Here is a 26,349-nt window from a genome sequence, read left to right on the forward strand (position 1 = left end):
AGCCTACATCAAAGAGAGGCCTTAATAACTTTACCAGTGCAGAAATGAGAGTGAGGCAATGATAACAATCAAAAATAAAAAATAAAGAGAGAACTAGGCAGAATTTATGTTGTTTGGGCAATATTGCTTAAATCAATGAGCAATTATGACATCCTTCCACACTATTTTTATTATTATATTTTATGAAAACTAGAGTTGCAATCTCTCAATCTCATTTCCTCTTAGCAAAAACTGAAAATCTGCCTATTATGTTTATTATGTATTCACCAAGTAATTAATTTTTAACATTATGTGCTTGAAATGCCTAACTTCAGAAAATTTTAATTCTCCAATTCTTCTTAAATTATCAATGTGTTCTAAAATTAGGTTATGTTCCTTGAAATCAATCCAGAAGAGTATCATTCATCTAATGGAATTGATTAAAACAAAAATATGTACAACAAATTCACAAAATCAAATTTAATAGATAATAATAGCCAATAAAAATAAAAATAAAAAGGGACTTTAACTTTAAACCCAAAACCTAAACAAACCAATTTCTTGAATTTTATAAGAATATCTACCATTACAAATTTGTAATCTAAATAAAATCAACTAAAATCCAAAGATTTTTCATACATGAAAATAAAATCAAACTCTTCAACTCTCATTCCTTACCAAATCCACCATTAATGAGGAGAGGATGTGGTGACTTGACCACACTAGGGGATATATATTCATAAAGAGAAAGACAAACAAAAAGAGAGAGAGAGACTCACTGGTAAAAGTACAGTGTTATCGGTGAAGTTTCACAGAGATGCTCCAACTTTTAGGGCTTTCAGAGAGAGATAGAAAATTATAAGAAGAGAAGAGAAAATGAAAGAAAGAAAGTGAGGGAGTTTTAAAGCTTTTGTAAAATTCCCACAAAAATTTTGACACCAAAAGAATCACATTGAAAATATTGATATGGATTGTGCGGCATTTCTATATAAATAAAAAAAAAAACACCCCTGTTAATTAGCTTAATGTGGCGTTCTTTAAATACCACTCCTGTTGGTATAGAATTTGAGGCATTTGTTGAAATCGTTACTGAAAAAACGCCCATATATCAGTCCATTTTAGTAGTGAAAGGCCCTTAGGGATACCTTGTTTTACTAATAATCTTAAGTAGTTGTCATCTTTACGAGAATGGTGAATATTTGTCCTAATCCTACTAATACTAAAACCCATAGTTTGTACTTCCGACATATCCCTTTGTGGTGGTACTTTTTTTTTTCCTTTCTTGAATTTACCCTATCTTATGTACATGTTTTACTTGAAAATCTCCAGAATTAATATTTAATATAGTTGCATATGTGTTGCCCAAGAGACACCAAAGACTAGTACAAGGAATACTGCCTCTATAAATCGGTTGAGATTGCAACCCATTCTAACAATGGATGACTTAAGTCTCAACAACTAGTAGCCTGTGATTTCTTTAGTTTTGTTTTTTTAAATATAATGAATTCATATTATAATCAATCTTTTATATTTTGTGATGAAATTGATGCCATGTTGCACCAACTAGAGAAGGTTGTGACTATCACATGTTGTGAAGGTCTTTTGCTACTAAGAAAGTATAAGGTGGGGGATCGGACTCATGTTAAAACTTCAGTTATTGGGTTAATGTCTTAAGACTTTCATATAAAGAAAAAAAAAATGATCATTTTTTTTTGGAGTTGAGATTGTTACGCTATTTTGTTTAGCTGATTTGGTGGGTCGGATTTAATTCTTGGTTATGGTACTCTTAGTTTTATTGATTGCTACAGGTGGTTCACTTACTATCTACAAAGAACAGTTTGAGCTTTTGAATTGGAATATTGTAATATAAATGACAGATTTTGTTATTATCAATCAAATGGTTCACTTAGTTTTAATTGGAATGTAGTTTTTACTGCTACAGGGGTTCAATACCATTACTCTTGGGGAGAGGGGGGGTGGGTTTCTTTAGTGAACCTCAGTCAAAGGAGTAACAACTAGCACTCATTTTTTGATTCATTTTCAAGAAACATAAATTTCTTAATTGAATTCGTGCATCTTTTCTCTTGTTTCCTTCTCTTCATAATGTTTCCTTACTTCTACATTATGTCAGGTGAATTGCATAAGCTTAAATTTACTGGATAAACTTGAACTGAACTTGTTTTAGATGAAGCTCTGAGCTGTTGTTGCTCAACAACAACCCAGAGGCAATGTTTCTAAATGCAGCCTAAGTTAGGTTCTTAATGAGCTCAGAATATTTGCCCTTCACATTTGTTTATGAAGTTCAAAACCTCTTTTACTGAATGCCCAAGACTTCAAAGATCCATAGGTTCTATATGTTAGTTCTCAAATGAATATTTGCCCTTCACATTTTCTTTTATCTAACTCTTGATTGTTTTATGAGTGATGATCTCGTAGTGGCACCTATCTTAAAAATTTCTATAAACCCTCATTGGGAGAGCCTAGGGCTGAACAACTTCTTTTAAGAAAAAATTTCCAAGGAAGCTTTTCATTTTTTTAATTGCCTGGAGTGGAAGGTTACTGAGTAAGACTTCTTTATGATAATCTAATTTGCCATCAATTAATAGAATCTATCTTTTTGTATAATGTTGGATTAAGAGAAAAGGAAAAAAAGAAAAAGAAAAGAAATTAGAGTACTAAACTATGGGAGCTTAGATTTCACAATGTTGGATTAAGAGACAGTTAAGGAGAACATTTTCAAAGAGTGGAAATGGTAAGAAAACTGAAATTAAATTAATTGGAGCATATTTTGCCTAATCCACCCACCAAGCATCAAATTACCATCTTAAATAATTTCAACATGCACCATTTCAGCAGCTCGTTGAATTTACATAATTTAAAAAGCAAGTATGAATAAGATGAGATAGAGTAACAAATCAACAAAAAAAAAAAAATGAACTTAATCAAAAGTAAGCCCACATGAGCACTCACTCACTAAATAATACAAGGCATTCAACATGATAGGGATTGCTTATGCTTAATTAAGACATCAAAATCATACACTAATGGTCTCAACAAATTTGTTAATAAAAAAGAGTTAGAAAGACTTCACAAGAGTAATGGTCTCACAAGGAATCTAACATACCACCGAATTTCTAATAAAGAGATGAAATCCAACAAAAGCTACATGTTACTTAGGGAAAATCTATTCAAGGTCAAACTTAAGGAAAATGCAACTATTGCCAAAAAAATGACTACTAAGGTGCTGTTTGTTAAACTGAAAAAAATAACTGCTGAATAGCATTAAGCACTGAAACTTATAAGCGCTGAATTTAAGTGCTGAAAAAGTTATTTTTTTAGATGCTGAAGCATATTTGTTACACATTGCTGAAGCTGGTAAATTGTATTTGTTACCCTTACAATCATATTATACATTGTTTGCATGTTTCAAATGCCAATTTCTTATCAAACACAATAAAATATATTATTTCTTATAAAATTAAAATACAATTCATTTTTAAATAATAAATAATACTCAAATCTTTAATTTATAAATAATAATTTCTATTTATAAAAATCCACAAATTTCAAATTAAAAATAATAATGTCATACAAGTCACCAAAATTTGAAATCAACATTAAAATAAATTAATTTTGGATGAAGAATTTTCGATGGAAATGAAGGATATGTAATTATAAAAGCACCATATGAATTAATAAGGGCAATTCACACCATAGCCAATTTTTTTTTTGTTTTATATGGGTTAAAGTTTTTGGAATGAGCAAATTTTTAGTGAGAATGGTCTATATGGTTAAAGATCATCCTCACAAAAAATCAGTCCATTTTGAAACTTCTAACTCGTCAAGAATAATTTTTTTTTTTAATTTTAAAAAGGGACGATTTACGTTCTTGAACTTGTTTTGATAAGATTAGAAGTTTCAGGATGTGCTGATTTTTGGTGTGGATGATCTCCTTATTGTAGAGATCATTCTCATAAAAAACCAACTTATTCCAAAACTCTTAACCCATATAAGACAAAATAATTTAACCATAGTGTGGGTTTATTAATTTGTGGGGTGCTTATATACTAATGAGGAGATCATCCTCACCAAAAATTAACTCATTCCAAAACTTTTAACCCATATAAGATAAAATAATTTAGTCATGGTATGGGTTTATTAATTTATGAGGTGCTTATATACTTATCCATAGGATATAAGAGGTAATATCCTTTTAAGAATAAAGGCATACTTGTCCATGCTCAAAAAAACGAAGGGCATACTTGTCCGTATCGAAAAAAGCGAAGTGCTTATCGCTTCAGCACTTTTTTAAGCATCAAAATAGTGGTGAATTTTTTTCACTTATTTTCAACAATAAACACTGAAAATATAAAGTAAACAAACGCGCTATTTTGACAAAAAGTGCTGAATTTAATTTTTTTCAGCAATAAACGCTGAAAAATAGTGCAAACAAACACTGCCTAAGTTAAAAAAAAATACATAATCATGGACAAAGCCAAGATGAAAACAACTAAAAAAATTAAAAAGTAAGTTTGCAGCCTCTTGAATCTGCTGGGTTTATTCTTCAACTCCACATGTTCCATTTCATGGAATTAATGCTCCACTTCTTAGAATTTGTCTTCAACCGCACCACGAATACATCGATCTTTAGTAAATGATTTATGACACGTTGACGGATATCCATCCACATATTGGTGACATTCTTTCCTGGTAAAAAATATTCTAATCTTTTTCCCTATGAATACAACATAAACTTGGCCATTTTGAAAGCAAACCTGACAAAGTAATGTAGAAACTTAAATTTGGCTGATAAAACTTGTCATATAATGTATTAGATATCAAATTAATGAAAGTAATCAGTGTCTTTGATCCTTGTTTCACAGCATGGTGGTCATGACTTTGATCACATCCGTAATTTCAATAGAAGCACAATACAATGGAAATTTCTAGCAATAGATACAATACTTTCCAATTTAATTTATGAAAATCAGTTTTTATTTTCTACTACTAATAGATGTGCCACATTTTCTGTTCTAATTTCTCTAATTAATTGGGTAATTTTTATAATTAAATAGAGGGAGTGAAGAACATGATTGGTTCAACCCCAAATTTTTTGGATAAAGCTTTGATGATAATGCTGCTGCTTAATATTTGATTTAAACTCAAGGGATAAACGCAACAATTCTTCATTTCCAATAGAAAAATTTAAACACAAACTCAAAAAAACTCTAATAACATTAAATGCTAAGACATTATTACAAACACATAGTGTGCATAAACAATTAAAAAAGATACTTTTATATGATATAAGGGAAGATCATACTTGCCATACATTACAGTTAACATTCCGACTCATCAATCCTAGACCCATCAGTTGATGGATCACATTCTAACATTATTATTTTCTCAACATATTGGTTTAAGAAAATCCTAACATAAATAAATCCAATTTTCTTTATATGACAATTGAAATTTCCAAAAACATAATTTGATTCAAAAGAGTGAAGAATAGAGTGACAAAGAGTGAGAGAGTGAGTTCATACTTGAAATGGCAGACATGCAATGTCAGTAAGCGAGATAACACAAGGGCCATGGCGATATTTTCCTTTAGTACAACGTGCACATCACGTGCCTCAGATTTGCTACGATCTATACTATTATCTTATCTTTCACAGGGCACAAATCTGGAATCTGCATCTACTACCATCAACTGAATTGCTGCTCTCCGGTTTTTGTTCACTGATAACTTCATTTTCCTGGTTAGTTCTTTCCATAAAAACTTTGTTACAATTTATGTGTTTGCCTACTAACGTTTAATTCAAATTAATTAATACCAATCACATTGATTATTTTTCTAACAGATTAGATATTGAATCAGATTTCAACTTATCTTTCCTTATCGTGCATGGGCTGGTTTAGCTAGAGCTTGTGAAATTAATCACTACCTCGGAAGGGAAATGAGAACAAGTGTCGCTTTCTAAAGAGTGTAGTCACATAGCTGTCTGTCTAGAACATGTCATGATCCGTTGCTCAAACTCAACATTATGGAAATTACTGGATCATGTGAATTAGGAGTAGTACCAAAGGCACCTCTGATTTCAAAATCCATAGAAATTTTGCATGGTGATAGATTCATAATGTGTTTCCTTCATTTATATGACATCTCTTGGTACGTTAAGAGAAATAGATCTGATGCCACAGCAAAGACGACAAATGAATATAAAATAGCGAAACATGTCAAGAGAATCAAGAATCACACACAAACAAAAAAGGAAAATAAAGAAGAACAAGAACCAATTTCTTGAAGTTAAATGTTAATGGTAGATCATAGGGAATCCAGTTCCAAGTGGTGTGGATTGAACTTTCAGGAATGGAAATGAGTAAATGGTGAAGGGATTTGGCCAACACTTTCAGACATTTTCAAATTATGAAGGGGAAATCATGGTCTTAGCTCAAGGTATTAAACTTTTTTCAAATGGTGGTTGAATTTAATCATAGAGACGGACTCAATGTTTTTGACATCAGCATTAAAAGGAGGGAAATATTCATGGGATCGAGTTAAAGGAATCAACTGATATTCTAAAGTAGTTAAACTCATCGATCAAGCATGTTTATAAAGAAGGAATGGAGTTGCAGACGCATTGCCTAGAAAAGTCACAACAAGGAATTCTGAAACAGTTTTTTCTTTACCTTACAATCTTCCTATCCAAGTTAGAAACCTACACTATGGAAACTTAATGGGTCTCCCTTAGACTCATGGTAAAAGAACTCATATCTTCACACATAATCCCGATCATATAAGTATGAATCCAATGATTGAGATAAAAGATGTATCCCAAGAATATAACATGGATCTCTAAGATAAATCTCCACCGTTAGATTTTGCATTTACATGGTTGGGACTTGGGATTGTGTGTGAACATGAGTTCATTTTCCCGAGTCTAAATAATAAAACACAACTGTAGGTCCCACTCCAATCCTATTAACCCCTTTTAATTTTGTTTTCTTTCCTCTTCTCCCCCTCCCCCCTTTCTTTTCAATAATATCTCTCCAATTTTACTATCTTTTCTCTTTTACCCTTTTTATCAAATTTTATTATTTTTCTCTTTCTTTAACTTTATTGTCTTTCCTCTCCCCCTTCCCCTCAATATTCATTAATATCCCTCTAATTTTACTATCTTCTCTTTTTTTAATACCATTTTTCAATAATATCCCTCTAACTTTACTATATTTTCTCTTTTACCCTTTAATATTAATCAATTTTATTGTCTTTCCTCTTCTCCTCCGACCCTTTCTTAATAATACTTCTCCAACTTTTTTTTATTTTTCCCTTTTAACTCCATAACCTAAATACCCCTCCAACTTTATATTTTTCTGCTTTTAACCCTTAAACTTAGAGAGGATGTCCGTGTCGTAGCACGGGGAACTCCGGTTCATGTATAAAAGACAACCATGACAACACATTTTAGTAGATAGAAGCCAACAAATTGTGTAATATAACAAGGGGGCATATCTTATTGTAAGCAGCAGAACTAGGTTGTTCTTGATAGAGATTAATATTATTGTCTGTTCTCATGGCCTCTAAGACAAGTACTTGTAAGATCTCACTCCTATGTTCAAATCAACATGGTCAGATCCCAAGTACTCATCCCTGACCTATGTGGCCTTACTGCAATTTGTTTTCGAAGACCAAGTTTTGTTTTGGTTAATGTCTTTCAGCTGTAATTCTGGCCGTTGCCTCGATGAAGAGGGGGACAAAGAAAGAGAGAGCATTGTATTAATCTCTTTTGTGCTTTCTCGATCCTTGATCTTGTTGTTGTTTCCAAAGTTGTGGCTCAAACTTAGCTGCAAATTAGGAAACCATTCCTTCTCTTCTACTTGAAGCATTTCTTCAGGTGTTTGCTTTGATTGAATTGTAGGAAACCTTAGTAACTGCATTCCAAAAGTTCAAGAAGGTTAGAAGAATAGAAACTTGTGTGATCTGAAACATCTTGAATGGTGTTTTGAAATGGAAACGGTTACCTCAAGCCGAAATGGTGGCTGAAACTCAGGTTCAAAGTTGGATTGAAATCGTTTGTTTTCAATCTTGTTGTTGGTATCGAAGTTCCACCTTGAAATTTGGTTGGTGTAGATATCATCTTTTGAGGCGCATTTTTCGTGGACTTGAGGTTGTGAGCTACTACTAGTCCAAGTGATGTTTGTAGGGCCTTTCCAATCCTTCCCTAGATCCCCGGTCATCATGCATGGAGGCCACCTCTTTTCTTCTAGAAATTGGCTTGGTTTAATAGGTCCATTTCCTGCGATTGTACCCCTTAAATTGATCAATTGTGAAATCACCGACGAATTTCTTTCATTGTGGAAAATTGTGTTATGATTTGAACTCTTATGCTGATTGAAGATCCACTCTTGATGTCTGCAAAGGAGAGAGAGAGAGAGAGAGAGAGAGAGAGAGAGAGAGAAAATATAAATGTTGGATCAAATTTAAGAAACATAGTATGAAACAACTTTCTTGAACTTTGTTTTGTTACCTTTTAGAGCTGGCTTTTGGATTTGGTTGTTGGGAGAGGGGATGCTGTAAAAGACTCCGAAAACAATTAGGATCGTAAATATTATTTCCTAGAGGAAGGCCATTGCTACCCATTCTAAAGTGTGGAGGAGAATCGATTCCTTGGTAGAGCATCTCGGGACTTCTATAGATTGATCTGCCTGTTTGAGATAAAACTGCAGAAACCAACTCAATTTGGTGAGATTTCTCCTTCAAAAAAGCAAAAAAAAAAAAAAGATGAAGAAAACAATTAAAACATTGTCATCTTTGGAATACAATTTGCTAAAAAGGGGTGTTTGGTTACACCTCAAGTTGTGTGCCACAAACTATTTTCATATCAATGTTGAGCAAATGGGAATGCGCTTTATTAATGGAAGTCAACTTAAAAGATATTAGTATTTGTGAAGCTAAAATGATTAAACAACAGGATTAATAGGAACGTGCAAAGTGAAAATTCTAAAAGAGCAGGAGGATAAAAAATATACATGGATTCATGTAGTGAAAGCAAATTTGAATACACTTGAATTAACAGGAGAAATGGTTTTAAACAAAACCATAGGAATAGAATTCCAAATTTTTTAGGTTTAACGATTTAGAGATGATAGTAAGCAAAGCTGAAATATGATTGAATAAAGTCGTGTATACCTCTTTACCCACTAGTAAGGAGAACCAAAATCTAAAACATTATTTCTTGGGTAAATTACCATGTTGTGAGCTGAATATGACGAAATTTCGATTGCGGCTAACTGTTAATTTTAACTCACAAAACATGAAGAGCAAGGTCGCAGGTTTTTCGAAGTAACAATCTCACTGATATAAAGTAGCGAGATTGCTAATACTTTTTTCAAAGTTACAATCTCACCAATTTACATAGTGATGACCTGGCTGAAAAGTAGCAAACTTGCGAAATCGTCACTTTTATTATCACTTTGGAAAAAATATCAGTGATCTTGCTATCTTATATCAACCTTCACTTGAAAAATATGCGATATCGCTCTCCATGTTTTGGAAATTAAAATGAATAATGACCCGGAATGAAAATTTCGCCAAAAATTAATCACGTTTTGAGAAATTTCTATTATTTCTTCTCACTTTTTATAGGTAGGAGATTATTTGGTTCACTAGACCGACAACAAATGTGCAATAATACTTACTGTCGTCAATCAGAGCTGATTCAACTGCAATAGTCTACAAGAAATATGATCTTTAGAGGCGGAAATTGTGCATAACAATTTCAATTCCAATGAGGAATTAGGAAATTTCAACTCCATTAATGGATGGAATCCACAACCTCTGATAAACCTCTAGTTTTATCATATATTTTTATTTATGTGTGAAGTTCAATGAATGGAATTTCCTTTAAAAATTTTAGAAAAATGTTTTTCTACTTCCTTGTAAGAAATAACATGTGTAATGCATAGAAAAAAGTCGTCTGAACCGTAAGCTCTTTACATTACACATTTTGTTACTTTCGCAAAAGAATATTAAAAGATAAAAGTATGTTTCATTTTGTATTATTATAGATAGATTATTTCAAATACAATAATTAATTTATTCAAGGATAGTTTAAATTTTAAAAGTTATCTAATATTGCTTAATGATTCCCACCATACTATTTGGAATGCATAAATAGATAAATTTAAGAGAATTTTTTTAATTTGAATTTTTTTTATATAGTGTGGATTTCTATCAACAAGACTCATCCTAACTAATCAAATTACTAAGAACTAGGGAAGGGCCGGAAATGTGTATATGCTGTTTTCGGTAAATATTTTTAAAATAATTTCTAAGCCAGTAATTTTCAATTTTCATACGTGCTCATATTCGTAGTTTCCTTATAAATATTTCTTATTTATTAATTTACCTCATTATAATGGTACAACGTTTAGTTTCTCTCTTTTTAAAATCAATTAATTGTGAGAAAGAGAAAGATAAGAGCCCTACCTTGCCCAGACTCGTCAAGCTTTTTACTTCGATACATCTGATTCAACAAATGCATCATCAGATAAAACATATCAAATAAAGTTAAAAATAGGTTGAAAGTAAAATCCACACAATATGTAAAGAATTTGATCATTTATAGTTCAATGTTGTTACCTGCAAGTGGCTTTTTACATGAGCAATGCTAAGTCCTCTCACATTCATTAGCTGAAGAACCAGTTTGGGGGTCGCTCCTGCCTCAATGAAAGAAAATAATGAGTCCTTTTATTCGAAAATAAGGGGAGGGGAACGTGTAATGCATGTGTTACTCATATAATGGCAATTTTTAAGGTATTTGTGGACAAAAAAATAAATTATTATGTAATAAAACAAACCATTATATTGATGTTGATAAGTAAAATAAGGAAATATTAGATACTTATTAAAAAATAATATTACAGTTTTTTTTATTATAATAGTAATAATAAATCAAGTTAATAATAGTAGTAAGAATACTATAGAACTTTTTTAATTAAAATGAAAATAAATTTAATGACTAGATAATGGATAGATTACGATTTTTAAATAGAGAGAAAATAGGAAGCATTGCACATTCTCCCTTTTGAGAGAGACATTAAACTCCTCTATATTAGGGTTATTAAAAGCCCCTTTTATCTTTCAAATTGTACTGTTTCAACTATGTTCATGTAAGTAATTTCTTCGAAAGAATATGATTTTTTTTAGAAAGATAAGTTTCCTAGGAAATAACGATTAGGCATCTTCCCTTCATTGAATGGACACATCCTAACAATTTCTCAAAATTGTAGACTCTTGTTGTTACACATTTTGTGATGTGTTAAGAGTATTAATTTAAAAAAAAAAAATTTATAGATATTATTTTGAATGCATTAATGGATCTATTTCAAGATATTTCATAGTTTAAAAAATTATTTAATGTGGCTTTCGGTTGAACATTACTCAACTTTGTCTCATTATGTTTGTAATGATATAGATTATTAGATATAGTTTGTTTCAAATGCATTAGTAAATCTATCCAAGAGTATTTTTATGTTATAAATTTTATTTAAGAGAAAATTACTAGAACAACTAGCATTTTTTTCTAAAATGACTGAACCATTTAATAATTAATAAATTGGTCACTTACTCAACTTCGTAATTACCACTTTAAAACAGGGTTTCCCAATGCAAAATCATTGTAGTGACAATATGATGAATTTACCTATATGAAGTACATAGCAAATCTATGGTAAAACTAAATAATTATGAAATCAGATGCATAACCATCTTCATGAAATATTAAAACAACATTGATGATGATTCAGTAATTTTTGCAAAATACTTCCAACTGTTTTCATTAAACACCTTTTAGTAGTGAAGGTTTCAGTCAATGACCCTCAACCTTTATAGATGTTGATCTATGGTGAAAGGTTTTTTTTTTTTTTAAAAAGACCTAACGGTTAAAAGGTTGCCTAGTTTTTTTTTTATTTTGACGGCTTGCACGTACCATCCACCTGCATGTGACAATAGTTAAATATACCAAATTATGTGGACGGGCATATAAAGACTCGAAGGTGTGACCTGGGGAGCAAACCTAGTCGCCTTTACCATCTCAACTAACCCTTGGTGGGTCAAAAAGTTGCCTAGCGGGTTTAATTTTTTCTCGATAACCTCTTATGGATTGGACTTTGGACTTGGAGTGCATTTTGATAAAAAGGTGAGATTGTCATTTTGACAAAATTTTCATTCCGGCTAACTGTTCATTTTAAATCCCAAAATATGAAGAGTGAGATATGTGATTTTTTTTTTTTTTTTTTCAAAGTGACAATCTCGTTGGTTATAAAAGTGATCATCTCACAGGTTAACACTGATTTTGCTACTTTAAACCAGCGAGTTTACATGTGTTTGGGAATTAAAATGAACAGTCAGCCGGAATTTCGTCATATTCAGCTCACAAAATGATAATTTACCCATTTTTTGCTGGATAACTTTTTGTCGAACTTACTTTCTTGACCACCGAGCTTTTCAACTGCATGCACAAAAGAGAGATGGAGATCAGGAGTCCAACGGAGTCTAGGCATTTTCGATCGAACATATTGCCTAACCGATGTTGCTCTTTCACTACCTTCCATGGTGTTCGTGGCAGTGTTGTTGCCATTTGAAATAATTCCTCCTGTCTCAATCTCATTTTCATCAACAGTAGCATCAACTACCTCAGTAGTATTGTAATCCTCTTCACTCATGGCATCTTCATTCAAGTCAAAGGATGAACACTTTTGGGAAGAAGATACTGGAGATGTGTTTTGAGGTTGGGTATCACTTCCAATGCTCTTTTCTTCATCGAAAATCTCTACCTTCTCAACCGGTACCATGTCTTCTCTTCTTTTATATCGCTTCCTTACGTATATATTCTTTCATAGTTGTTGCCGATTTGACACTGGAAGGAAAGAAAGTGAGAGCTTTAGACTCGAACATTGTGGTATACCATAACAAGTATGTGTGTTTATGTTTGCAAATAAGATCGAACTTGAATATAGTCTCTCTCTCTCTTTTAAAGGTTATTTAAGAGATCATAATAATAAGCAAGAGAAAGAACAAACAAACAGTTTATAGCAAAAGATAAAATGCATCCAAAACATTGACAATGAAATCATTCACATTGAGCTCCTTTCCCTGGAAGATCCTCCTGAATTTTTTTTATTTTTTTTATAAGCTCCAACCGAATATAATCTTTAGTTTCCCTGACTCAATTAGGAGATTGTTTTAAACCATATTTTTTTTGTTATAAATCATAATATAAAAATTAAGAGCTCCCACCATTAAAAAGAAAAAAAGATTTTGGAATGTACGGGTAAGTAGTAGGGCTGTCCATGGATCCAATATGATAATTTAGGGTATTGATAAAGATTTTGGAATCCACTAAGTCAGTCCTAGATCCAATAAGAGATCAGATTAATCATGATTCATCAACTGTTGAGTGTATATTTTCGGGTGAATTACCATTTCGTGAGCTGAATTTGAAGAGTTTATGAGTTCCGTTCACTATTCATTTTAACTACCAAACGTGAATGGTAACAAATTTGAAGGTTTTAAAGTGACTATTTTGCAGGTTTAAAGTGACTATTTCCAATTGCTCACATTAAACCTGCAAAATAGTCACGTTTTGGTAATTAAAATGAACAGTGAGCCAGAATCGTAAATTCTTCAAAAGTTGATCAGTTTTTCGTAAATATCCCTATATTTCTCTCCATTCTTAGGTGTATCATACCCCAGTTAAATCTCGTGACCCTTGTATATTCATAGTTTCTCACTTACCAACATTCAAATCCTGTTGAACCCTCCATTAATCACTAATCACTTGCTTGCTTAGCAAAAAAAAAAAAGAAATCCAGAAAAAGTAAATATATAATTGAGAGAGAGAGAGAGAGCAATACTTAGGTTGTTACGTAGGTAGCATTTGGTTCACTTGGACTTGGTTGCTGATATGGTCAATTACACAAGTTATCGAGGGATCAGTACACATTTAGTAGGGATATATTACATTTGGGAATCCCTATAGTATATCCTCCCATCTCAGCTGCTCGTTTGATGGAGAGCCTCAGACTTCATTTGGGACTCTAGCATTTTCCATGGTTAGCCTCATCCTTCTCTTCTGTGTTTTTTTTTCGTTTTCCTAAGAAGATCAACTTTAGCCTCATATTCATTACATTCGGGAATCCCTATGAAATATCCTCACATCTCAGCTGTTTGTTTGATGGAGAGCCTCAAACTTCTTTTGGGATGGCATTATCCTTGGTAAGCCTCACATCCATGCAGCACTCGTGAAAACACCCTAACAGTGACTTCTCTAATCTCAAATTATGTTTGTGGCTCTTCAAAATAGGGTTAAGATATAAGGTAAAACGCATAGATTTCTTAGAGAAGACTAGCTAGTTCCTAGGGATGAGTATACATTTTCTAGGGATCCCTTTTGCTACAGCAGAATTACATCAGTCACTAAGAGCGATGATCAAAACATTGCTCTACTTAATTAGGGATCATCTTCATAATAAGTATGAAATTAGGGTGATTTATCAAAACATGTGCTGAAAATTGAAAAATTACCAAAATGGCGCACTGTTCATTTTAATTCTGAAATCAATAATTTACCATTTTTGGAATTAAAATATATTCGTTAAAGTGAGGGAAAGTATTTATTGTTTTGTAGAAGGGTAGGGCTCCAATCACTCATGAAAAAACACATGATCTCTGTCGTGTAAACACAAACGGCTGAGATTTATAAATATCCCAATGATACACATCTTGGAGATACTTATCTCAAGGATAAATCTCAACCATTGAGATCATGTGTTTTTTTTTCATGAGTCGTAGGATCCTGACTCTTTATGAATAGGAAAACTTTTTTACTATTTTGGTAAAATCTTTTAATTCCGGTATTAAAAAAAAAAAGAACGTCGATGAAAACGTGTAGGTGCACTATTACACAGTGGGGATTGTAATTTTCCATGAATTTCCCATTTGTCACTCAAACGATTTGAAAATGGTACATTTACTGTTTTTGGAATTAAAATGAACAGTGTGTTATTTCAATAAATTTTCAATTTCACTTCACTATGTTGGTAATTTAACCTTGACATTAAGGATCTTGGTAAGCCTAGCTAAGTATTATTTTTGGCACTAGAAATGGCTAGATCAAGTAAAGGAATAGTCTTGAATCAAAGGAAATATGCTCTTGACATGTTACAAAGCATTGGCATGTTAAAAAGCAAACCATGCAACTTTCCAATACAACATAATTCATCAGCTTGCAAAGACAAATTGAGATGAATTGATCAAAGATGCATGTGAATATGTACAGACGTTTAGTAGGGGTATTGCTTTATCTCACGATCACTCGACCGGCATAGCTATGAATTCATTTGATGAAGAGTCATTTCTCACTACGTGTTCTAATGCATACCAAAACACTAAAGAAAAGATAAAAGACTTCAAGAATAATAACTGTGTTATCATCCTTACTGCCCATTCACTTAGGCTTCTTTCAAGTCCATTCCTTTGTGATCAGTTGTGATAAGCATACAAGGGGAATCAACCCCCAAATATATGGTACCAAGGCCCTACATAGATGCCGCGGTAGCCATGGCAGCTAGTTTGGGAGATTACTGATATATTAGTTTTCTAAACGAAAGATTCCTATATCTAACTTGAAAGCTGTGTGGATTATTTTCTGGAATCTTTTTGTAATTTAAATATAAAATTCACTTTACTCCCTCCTGCTTCCTCTACTTCTTTTTTATCTTTTTTTGGAGGATATTTAGGTTTTAGAAAGTCTTTACATGGGAACACTATCATAGAATGCATAATTTTGTGTGTGTGTGTGTGTGTGTGTGTGTGTGACAGAGAGAGAGAGAGAGAGAGAGAGAGAGAGAGAGAGAGAGAGAGCAACACAGCATACTGCAAAGCATTAAAATGGAAGATATGTGACATTAGTACGAATTGGGGGCCATTTATCCCTTGATCTAAATTTGCTCCATAGAATATAAAAACCATCAACAATTAAACTTTCAAAGAAACAAATATTCAACAAATCTGAAGAGAAATGTATACTCCAATCAAATAAAATCCAGTAGATATTTGCTCCTTAATAATAGCAAATAATCCCATAATTGTTATTTTGCAAGGTGATATTTCAGATCATAACTAGATGAATAAAAAATATTCCAAAGAATGTGAATTTTCAAATAATAATTCTGTCATTAATATCTGTTTCTTAAATTGCTACCAAAACATCTTCCATATTTGTCTTGACTCCTAAAGATTGTTATCTAAATCAACAACTCCATATATTATCAACAGAAAACATAAGAGGAATTGAAAAGGAAAAATAAAAAGATGCATACTCAATCTCTACTGATTATAGATTAGAGAGTCAATACTTTTTCCTAATGAGATTATAATCTCTTTACTTCAAATTATCAATTCTTGCCAAAATTGAAGATTGAAAATATGATCTCTCTATACTCTCAAAGATAATTTGAAAGAATCAACAATTAGACAAAACCCATTAAGATGGAAAAGAATTTTATTCCAAGAAAAGAAAGCATACATGATCCATGATCCAAAATACCCACCTTTGAAGTTGAAGTTGCATCACTCATTCCTCCTTCCAAGATAGATGGACATAAAGAGAGAGAGAGAGAGAGAGAACGCTTTTGTTTAGAAAGGTTATTGTGCTCTCTTCAACAATGGAATCTAAGCTTCATCTCATTAGTCGTCATATATCAGGTATTCTTAGACTTTTTGGGTTTTATTAAAATCTTGTTTTATTGTGAGGTTTAGTTTCATAGTTAATAATAGTGGAAGACGATGGTCGGACACTCCACCTGTTTCATTATTTGAGGATTTATTATTATAATCTATAGATACAGATGCGACCACTCTCTTGGACTGTTGGAGATCATGTGACTCTTACAACCTTTTCCTTCTTCCTTCTTTGACAGCTTCTCTCTCTCTCTCTCTCCATCCGTGATTATCTTTATTGGTTGACCTCTGTTAGTGACTGAACTCATTGTTATATATATAAACAAATTCCACCTTAGTTATTTAACTCATAGAAATGTGATAATCCTCTACTCCAAGAAGTATGATAGCTAGCATACTCCACATATCTTTCTCACTCCACATGGCTATTTGTGGGCCCAGAGGAGAATCATGATTGTTTTGTGCAGTTTAATTTCGATGGGCCTATATAGTGATAATCAACCTAATTAGTATATTTTAATTTTGGGATCCACCAATTTTCATTTAGGGGCTTGAAATATTGGTGTACCCTTTGTTGTTTGTTTGTTTTTTTTATTGGTTAGTACCCCGTTCACAAAGCCTCTGAAAATAAAAGTTTGAATTCAATGGAAAAAGATATCCTGTCAAGTTAATTTTCTTTTTCATTTATAGGTACATAGAGGTGAAGAAAACAGTAAACTAATGGGTGGGGTAAGTGGGTCTTGTAGAGTGGATGATATGGCAGACAAAGGAGATAGGGAATTTGATAACTATCAAAGTCCCCGAAGTACAGGATCCAGATTCTTAATTCAATCAAGTTAACAGTGGGAAAGGTAGACCCATTTCTTCATTAAGCACACTAATTTGACCATTGCTTTCAATCTCTGACTTTCCTTCCACATAATAACACTACTTTTATGTCCCTTAGTTCTTATAGTTATTCCCCAATTTTTTTTATGCATCATATGATCATCATTAACATTTATTTGGTCTTCATAGTAGAATCTCCATATGGATCACCAATAATTCAAGTTTCCTCTGAAGGTCCCACAACCAAAAAAAAAATTTGATGGTCGGTGGGCTGAAAATTCGTTCTATGTGGCAAAGTTTTGGAGGGTTGGTGGATCCAAAAATGTGCATCCAGGTTATGAAGCAGAGGTCTAAAGCTCGAATCCACCTTAGGGGCCATCCGGAGGGATTTATCCTATAATAACCCGTTGTGTGTGGGGGGAGGGCATTACGTGTGTTCTGAAGATTAGTTGAGTGCTTTAAGAGCTCTAGATACCTTGTTCCAAGAAAAAAAAAAACCTAAATTAAATAAATAATCTCAAAGAAAGCAAAAGGGACACTATACTATAGATCTCACCCAAGTCGAGAAAAGCCATATTGAAACTGGTACACAAAGGATGCTTCAAGATGCTAACATATAAGAGGGGGAAATCTTTTCCATTATAACCCACCATCGAACGGCCACATATACATGAGGAGGTAGGGGCCACATGATTAGATTAGAGATTATTACAAAAAAAAAAAAGGAAAAATTGCTTTGAGCTGTGTCTTCGGAGCTTGGATCATGGTTTTCAAATTCGGTATCGCGTCTCATCTCACTCAGCTCCTATACCGAGTCATCTCAGACGAGTTTTCCGCTACGTTTGAGACGTCTTGTGAGATAACTCAAAAAATTGAACGTGAGACGTAAAACTCGGTCAAAAAATGACTTTGTGAGTTGGTCTTCGTTCAACTCTGATACCGAGTTAACTTGGGCGATACGTTTCAGTCTCGGACGAGTTTAAAAACCATGGCTTGGATAGAAAAAGTTGTCTAGATTCCTTTTTTTTTTTTTTCTCGAAATTATGACTAGTAATTTCAGTCTCTTTTTTTCTTTGTTTACTTTTCTTTTCTTTCATGTGAAATTAGTTATGATATGTTTTCAATGTTGTTAACCCCCAATATCCCATGTCTCAATTATTCTTCACCCTAATTCAAATATCTACAATAAATAATTTGAAAATGGGAAAAGTTAAAAAATATATATATAATAAAAAGATAAAAATTGCAGTTTGTTGTTAATCATGGTTAAATAATAGGGAATGGGTGAATCACAAATTTCAATGTTGTTGAAGGTTTCACAGGTTTTACCTACACTGTACAAAACAAGGGAGACATTATAGTGGAGGAAGATTAAAACAAAAACAAAAAAAAAAAAAGGAGAGAAAGAGAAGGAATAGTTGATGCAGATTAAGATAAGTTGTTCCCTTAAGTCAGCCCCTCATGTTGTCTCATCTTTCTATCATTTTCCCATCCATCCAAGGGTTTACTTTCCAAAGCTTGTTAGATAGAATGTGGACTGCTTGTCTTCACATGAAAGAGTCTTTTTTTTTTTCAAGTATTTGGTAAGTGGCCCCATAAAGAAGAATCAATTTAAAGATTAGGTATATTACTACAGGACACACAAAAAATGACTCAATGTTCGTGTGTTGGGTTCAAATTGAAAGAAAGAATTGAGTCCATAATCCCAGGATCATTGGATATTCGATGAACCCACATAAGAAAAATTCCATGTGGTACATTCTTTTGGGCCCACCAGTCCCATGAATCCATCTTGCAGTCCTTTGGTAGACCCACACACTAAAAATCAAATAATGATTCCTATGTTAATAGTTAGCTTTGCTCATTCTATATCATGAATCAGGTTCACAAAAATTAGAGTATCAATTCAAATCCATGACAAAAATGCTCAGCTACAACAGCTAAAAACCACTAGTTGATGGTATTAATTACTCGGCCAATTCATAATTATCAAGTTGATCAGGTTTTGGAAATAAGTCATTAAGGGAGAAATTCAATAATCAAAAAAGAAAAATTGAGAAAAAAATGAATTTAATCGAGTTAGGATTAGGACTTTTTAATTGATCCTACTAACTACTAAGTGGTTTTCTTATATTATATTATGAAATTCCAATTAATTAAACAATAATAATAAACCATCAAGTCCCATATTAATTTCATCCACACATAGACAAAATATATCCACAGATCCACAACATATTTAAGGTTTGTATTGTTCAAAATATAAAAAAGATTGCAATCATAAATTCAATTTAGAATCCATCAATCGATAAATAATTACCAAATTCAACGGCATTATCATTCTCAGACTCTCTACTAATAAAATGGTTAGAATGGTCATATAAATGTCATCTTCTCTCGCTAATGCATCTTTTGAGATTGGATGTGGGAAGGTTAAAATTTTATCCAAACTGAAATTACACTAAATTATTTAAATATTATCAAAATACTTCTTTCTTTTAATCATGTAATTGCAAATTTCATAAAAGTCATCATTTATTGAAACTGTCGTGCTTTAATCAATGAAGGAAAAAAATCACAATTAAATCATAAAAATTTTCGTAAGTCGTTCAATTAGACGACTCTGCACCAATACAAAAAAAATGAAAAAAAATTTGATGGGTCGGTATTTTTTATGCCATGTGGCACTTTTGAATGGTGTGATCATAGAAAATTCAATAATCAGAGGGTCATGTGAGAATTGGCTAAATAAAAATGGTGTACCAGTGCCAACTAACAAGTTGATTGGAGATTCCAATTTCCAACTTTCCAAGAGCGGATAAGACAAATATTCGAAGGATTAAAGTAATTAAGAGAGAAGAGAAGAGTCAGTGGGTGAGAGAAGGAAATTGGGTCCTGTGCAGCTAAGAAAATGAGGAATTCCCTTACCCTACGTACCCATAAAAATAATTTTCATGTTTTGTCTTGTCGCGTGCATGGGGAGTTGACATTTTATTAGAATATCTAATTTGAAAGCCAAAAGAATCTTGGCAAAGAGTTATTGTTGCATTTTTAATCCCATCATGCATGAAGTGGATGTCTTACGATTATTAAAATTATACTTAAATATATGAAAGAACACATATGTATATAGAGTAAATAGTCTAAAAATATTGTATTTGGTGCAATATCTTAATCTACAAAGTATTATATTGAGAGAAGGATGGGTATCATTCATGTATTCCAGTATAATTATTCTTTTAAGACTAAAAATATATTTTAATGTATTTGTTAAAGCTTTGAAATAATCTATATACAACACAATCATTAAAATAAAACAGTACTTCATTTATTAAAAGTATATTGATAATCAATAGTAAAATGTAAAACAACAAGAACCCGTGATTTTTATGCATCGGGTTAGCAAAATCTAAAATTTTAATGTTTTCAAAAATATCTTTTAAATTAATTTAATATATACAAAAATGTCATTGCACAGTGACATTAACAACAATATTTTTCATTTCAGAAGAAAAAATAATAATATTTTGAATAATATTTTTTAGAGACTAGTCCATCTCAAAGGGTGTGAGCATACCCTACCAGATTAAAAATAAATAAATATTTAGTATGTATATGTGACTTTGAAATGAATGTTATAACTTAGGATCTTGTTCAATATGATCACAACATGAACTATTAGGGATTGAATTCTTTTCAACACTTGGGAACCAGCAAACTAAGGTTTTAAGAGAAAAAAGTTTTTATTATTGTTTCTTGAAGTTTATGATTAAATGTAATATTTGTTACTTAGTTTATGGATTAATTTTCTTACATGGGTTGGGTAAGGGTTTTGCTATTGATTTGAGAACTACTGAAGGATAGGGATTCGCTTAAAAATGTCGAATTGTCTTGGTTTTGTCAATTGCAATTTTTTATTTTTTTTATTGTATTAATGAATGAAAAAAGGATAAATTCTTAATTGACAAGCCTAAGACGAGGCCGAGACAAAAAATCTACCATTAAAGATTTTTTTGACCAAATAAGGAAGATCCAAGAACTTTAAGAAGCAAATACAAAAGATTTTCTCATTGTGACACTTAATTTTTCTTAGTCATTCACAATTAAGTTTGCTTCCCTCCAAGCACGTGCAATATGCCAATGACAATCAGAGAGAAAGTGGTTTGCTTTTGTAAACAATGATCCAACTGTCATGGATAATTTCCTTCAATCAAACCTTTGGCAATAAGGAGTGAATTTGTTTCTATTTATTGAAAATATATCAAGAAAGAATAATTTCCAATTTAAGTTCATAGAGCTTTTGAAAGTGCAAACGCAATGCAGTGGTAAAGTCTATGAGTAACACTACCATGGAATTTAGATCAAAACCCTAAGGAAAATTCTCTTAATCTTTCTCCAAGATTTATGGTGAAAATGATCAAGCAAATGTTATATTTTTCCCAAACTTACATGAAGGCATGCAATTCCACTCTAATGTTCAATTCAATTAATGATTCAATAAAATTTTAAATTTCTTAATTTAAAAAAGAAAATTGCATACATTTATTTTTAGTTGTTGCTCATTTATAATCCAATGAAAATGCCTAAGTAATGCTTCCCCTGTGAATTAATTAGAGATATCCAATATGAAGGATTGAGAGAAGAACAATTTTGTGATCAAATATTGAATTTCTCTTTAAAAACATCTAACATACATGAAACGGTACAGAGACTATTAGCATGGCTCCTACGTAAGGATGACATGCACAAATCAAGTAAAAAAATGGCATATGTCATTAAAAAGAAAAAATTATTTGAAGAGACCAATGTGGTCTTTTAAGTTCATGTTTTAATATATAAATGATTTATTAATACAAAATAGTAGTAGTTTTGAGTTATAAAGAAATCTACGTACCAAAGTCATCATGCTTACTCAATCAAGAGCCCAGCTGTAATGAACCAATCAAATCATACATGACGTCTAGTTTAGGTAAGGTGCAACCCAAAATATCACCCTTCACGTATCCTTACCTACTCAGGGCTGCCCAGGAATTTAAGAGAATTTAAAGATCAAATTGCCAATACAAGGAATAAATATTTAAATATGTAAGCCTTTATAAAATATCTTTAACTCTTGACTCAACAGATTAGAAGAATAATTACACACACAGAGGGGGCTTGAGCAAATTCAAGAATGTTTTTCTTTTTAACTTGCTTCCTCTACTAATGAGGTATATTGACATGACTCCTTCTAATCAAATAAAATTTGAGTTGCCTCCTTGAGCCTTTGAAGTAGGAAAGTCCATGAAAATCTGGTATCTTACGGGAGGAGTTAAGTAGGATTAGGAAGCAATTCATTTGTTTTAAATCTAAGAAAGCTTATCAGTATATTTCATTGTTTAGGTGCCTAGATTCGATAGGTGGAGTGAATTGGGGATTATACACTGAGAGGGAATATACTGTTTAGGTGCCTAGATTCGAAAGGTGGAGTGAATTGGGAATTATACACTGAGAGGGAAACTTGTTGGCTTAATCGTTTCGAAAAATAAGCAATCAAATGCATTTTCCACGAGTCGAAAAATGTTTTTATCTCTAGGACAGCTTTATGGGGAGATTACCTTGACCTCCCTTCCTTTCGTTTTGTAAGACAAGAGTTACCCCCTATTGTATTTATTGTTCTAAGGCAATTGTACATGTCGCACTTACCAAAAGAAACTCCAATGTTTAGTTTAAATGTACAATTAAGTTTCTCTTAATCAACGTAAAAATAAAAATAAAAAAGATAATACCTTTTATCTTGATTTCTAGCGATCGTAATTACTACTCGTAGACACAACTTAGTTTACCATTTTTAGATGTCGGTACCCATATTGCCTACCTCTTGTGAGAAGATCCTCTCATGGCGAGAAATACCCTCCTACTACTAACCACCCAAAGACAGGCACTCACCTTATATCCAACATGGCTAGACACTTGACCTGTGGCCAAAGACCTTCTAATTCCAAATCAATGAGTTGCTTCTGCGGTTAAATACCCCGTCGAAAATCCCTAGACATTTGTTCCAATTATAGCAATGTATTCTTATTTTTATATGAACGTGATTAGGTTTGATAACTCATGTAAAAGCACATGGATTCGATCATGTAAACACGAAATCTAATGATTAAGATTTATGCTCCAAATAAGTACCTACATACCGTATATGTGTTATCAAGATATGCATAAATCTCGATCATTGGATTCTATGTTTACTCGGATGGGAGTATGTGTTTTTACAGGTGTCGATTGACTGCAATTCATTTACTCAAGAAAAATAAACACAATCTTGATTTTGTAAGCACGAAAAATCCAATGGTAGATAATGTATCCCAATAATACATATCCCGTTGATACTTATTTGAAGATAAATTCTGATAGTTGGGTTTTGAGTTGTATTCTTCAATATCATTGTCCTTAGTGAGAGTTGCAACATGTATACACATTCATATATTCCATAAGCTTTTTTAAATAATTAAACAAACAGAATCAAGACATGAAGCTGTGTGTGGGTTGGCACATGAGTCGCCGCGAACAAAGGCATTTAATGAGATCAGAGAGAGAGAGAGAGAAGGAGATAGGTTTGGAGAGAGAGAGATTGTGTGTTTGTGTGTAGAGTATTGTACTGTGTCACATGCCCATGTTTTCCGGGCTTTTCTTTCTTGTTATTAACAATTTAATTAACCTTGTTTAACTTAATCTCATCTACTAAAATAGTTTAGACTTTCAAAAAATTCTGCCAAACAAACCTCTTTCTTCGACAAGCATTCCTCTATCTCCTCAAAAACATTAGTGTCTCTTATCTATGATATAGGGGTGGGGAAGAAATGGTGGGAAAATAGGTTTTCTGGAAAATATGAATTTTTAGCCTTTTCTCCTTGGCCGAAAAATATTTATCTAGTCAATCCAAGGAAAATGATTTCTTATCTCCTAATGTTGTTCACTCAGAATTATGCACAAGTGATCCGAAAATTGAATTTAGTGGGTTTGGATCTTTGGAGAAAATGCCAAATTAAAAAAATGGTAGAATATGGTTTAATTTCCCCTTGACCCAACATTACCGGACTGACCCGAATTTATGTATGATTTCTCCAAATCTAGGGATGTTTCTAAGGAAAATATGATTTTTCATGGTTTTATTTCTTATTTCCAAGAAGTAAATCTCTGCTGAGAGAATACAATTTGCAATCGTTCATGGGAAAATCATTTTCTTAATTCCCATTGAAAATAGATTTTCCATGACAGAAAAAATTGAGGTCGACTCTTTCATTTTGAGCGCAAACCAAACTGATAATTTTTTGCCAGAATCTGATTTTCCATGTGTAATAAAACATTGGCAAACGATTTTCTGATAAAGCACAAAGCAAAATATTCTCATGGATTTTCCCAATTTATCCTATGGGCTTTTATATGCAATTAGTATGGGCTACGTAGGTTACATTTAAAGGCCCATTATCTGGGCTCAATCTTTAATGTAAGGCCCATTTGATTGATGATCATTGGTTAGAATTAGCTTCTTACAAAAATAAGGTTTGTCCAATAAAGCTAATGGTACGGTCCATGGATTTATTCTCGGGCTAGGCTGGCCCCATGCATTTGACCATTAACATTCTTTGTTATCTAAACTATTTAGGAGATCTTTTTTCTACTAAAAATAAAATTTTAAATTTTAAAAAAATAAAATAAAATTTGTCCAAAGGGACCATTTTCATTATTTGATAGATAGAAATGATTACATCATCTGATCAAGCTGATTTATTCTCGTGTCACCTAAACAATTGAGGGCCCACTAGATCAATTATTGTGTATTTGATCATGTAGTTATATATATATATGAAGGGTATTATTTATGATAAGGGAATGATTGAAAGTTCTTGCAGAGTTGAACTATTATAATTACATAATATTACCACATCATAAAAATATGAATGTACCCTATAAGTAATATAAAATCATAGCATAAGTGATTGAGAATTTGTGACTCTAGCATTTCTATTCACTAATGGGGTGTGATTTTATAACAAAATCACTTATGGGGTTTATGTATACCTTTATGGTGTGGTAATATCACTGCACTATATTATAGCAAGGGTATCAGCGGTCATTTGGGAAAAATAAAAGAATATTTTTTTTTTTTTTTTTTTAAACCATGAACACAATAATCTGATTGATGATTTGTAACCATTGGATATGAGAAATTTTGATCGTGTTAGAAGCTCGAATGTTTTGTCCCAGTTATGGTTTTATGGAAAATGCTCGTATTCAATGATCAATCACCAATCAAGCTCACTTTTGTGCAACATCCCAAAAAGGGAGGCAAAATTCCATGTAGTCCGAAGACAAGAAGAGGAGCATTGTCATGTAATTGTGAGCAAACACCTCATATTTCAACTTTTGAAAATGATAAGATACAGAATCTAATGAACTTTCACCTTATTAATAGGGCTGCAACTCGGGCGGGTGGGTTGGAGATCAACCCGTGCCCAACCCACACTTGACAAACACTAACCTGTGCCTGTGACCAACCGGACATGGGGCATAAAATGCTCAACCCATGCCCAAACCAAGTTGGGTTGGCTCATTCCTCATTAATACTAGACAATTTAATAATAATAATAATGATTTATAATAAGATAAGTGGTATGTTAAAAAATAGAGTCGTGATGGGGTGACACAAACGGAGACACAAAGGTAACAAAATGATGTGGGGTTGCGCACAGTACCACAGATGCTTTTCCGCGAGAAACAAGTAAAAATCATCTATGGTTATAGGCGTGCCACAT

At 32.4% G+C, this 26,349-nt stretch overlaps 2 protein-coding genes and 1 non-coding gene across 3 annotated transcripts in view; 2 read left to right on the forward strand and 1 right to left on the reverse strand.

Annotated features, from left to right (window-relative positions):
* Positions 1 to 7,487: 7,487 nt before the first annotated feature.
* LOC147387778 (uncharacterized) lies at positions 7,488 to 16,732 on the reverse strand. The gene is made up of 7 exons (XM_086421179.1): positions 16,594 to 16,732; positions 12,468 to 12,899; positions 10,622 to 10,698; positions 10,469 to 10,505; positions 8,508 to 8,700; positions 8,002 to 8,392; positions 7,488 to 7,911 (listed from the first exon to the last, which is right to left on the reverse strand). Exons 2-7 carry the CDS (start codon positions 12,832 to 12,834, stop codon positions 7,636 to 7,638), a joined length of 1,341 nt encoding a protein of 446 aa, XP_086277305.1. The 5' UTR covers positions 12,835 to 12,899; positions 16,594 to 16,732; the 3' UTR covers positions 7,488 to 7,635.
* The window catches only part of LOC147387779 (multiprotein-bridging factor 1b-like), a 68,863-nt gene continuing 59,163 nt past the window's right edge, over positions 16,650 to 26,349 (forward strand). Inside the window, exon 1 of the mRNA XM_086421181.1 lies at positions 16,650 to 16,663. The gene's annotated coding sequence lies outside the window, so the exon portion shown is untranslated. The remainder of the gene's footprint in view (positions 16,664 to 26,349) is intronic.
* Positions 22,219 to 22,324, forward strand: LOC147387780 (U6 spliceosomal RNA). The gene has a single exon (XR_015171616.1). It is a non-coding gene; the product is annotated as a U6 spliceosomal RNA (small nuclear RNA).

This window comes from Akebia trifoliata, chromosome 13 (genome assembly GCF_017979445.1).
Source record: "Akebia trifoliata isolate Shusen 1 chromosome 13, ASM1797944v1, whole genome shotgun sequence".
NCBI lineage: Eukaryota > Viridiplantae > Streptophyta > Magnoliopsida > Ranunculales > Lardizabalaceae > Akebia > Akebia trifoliata.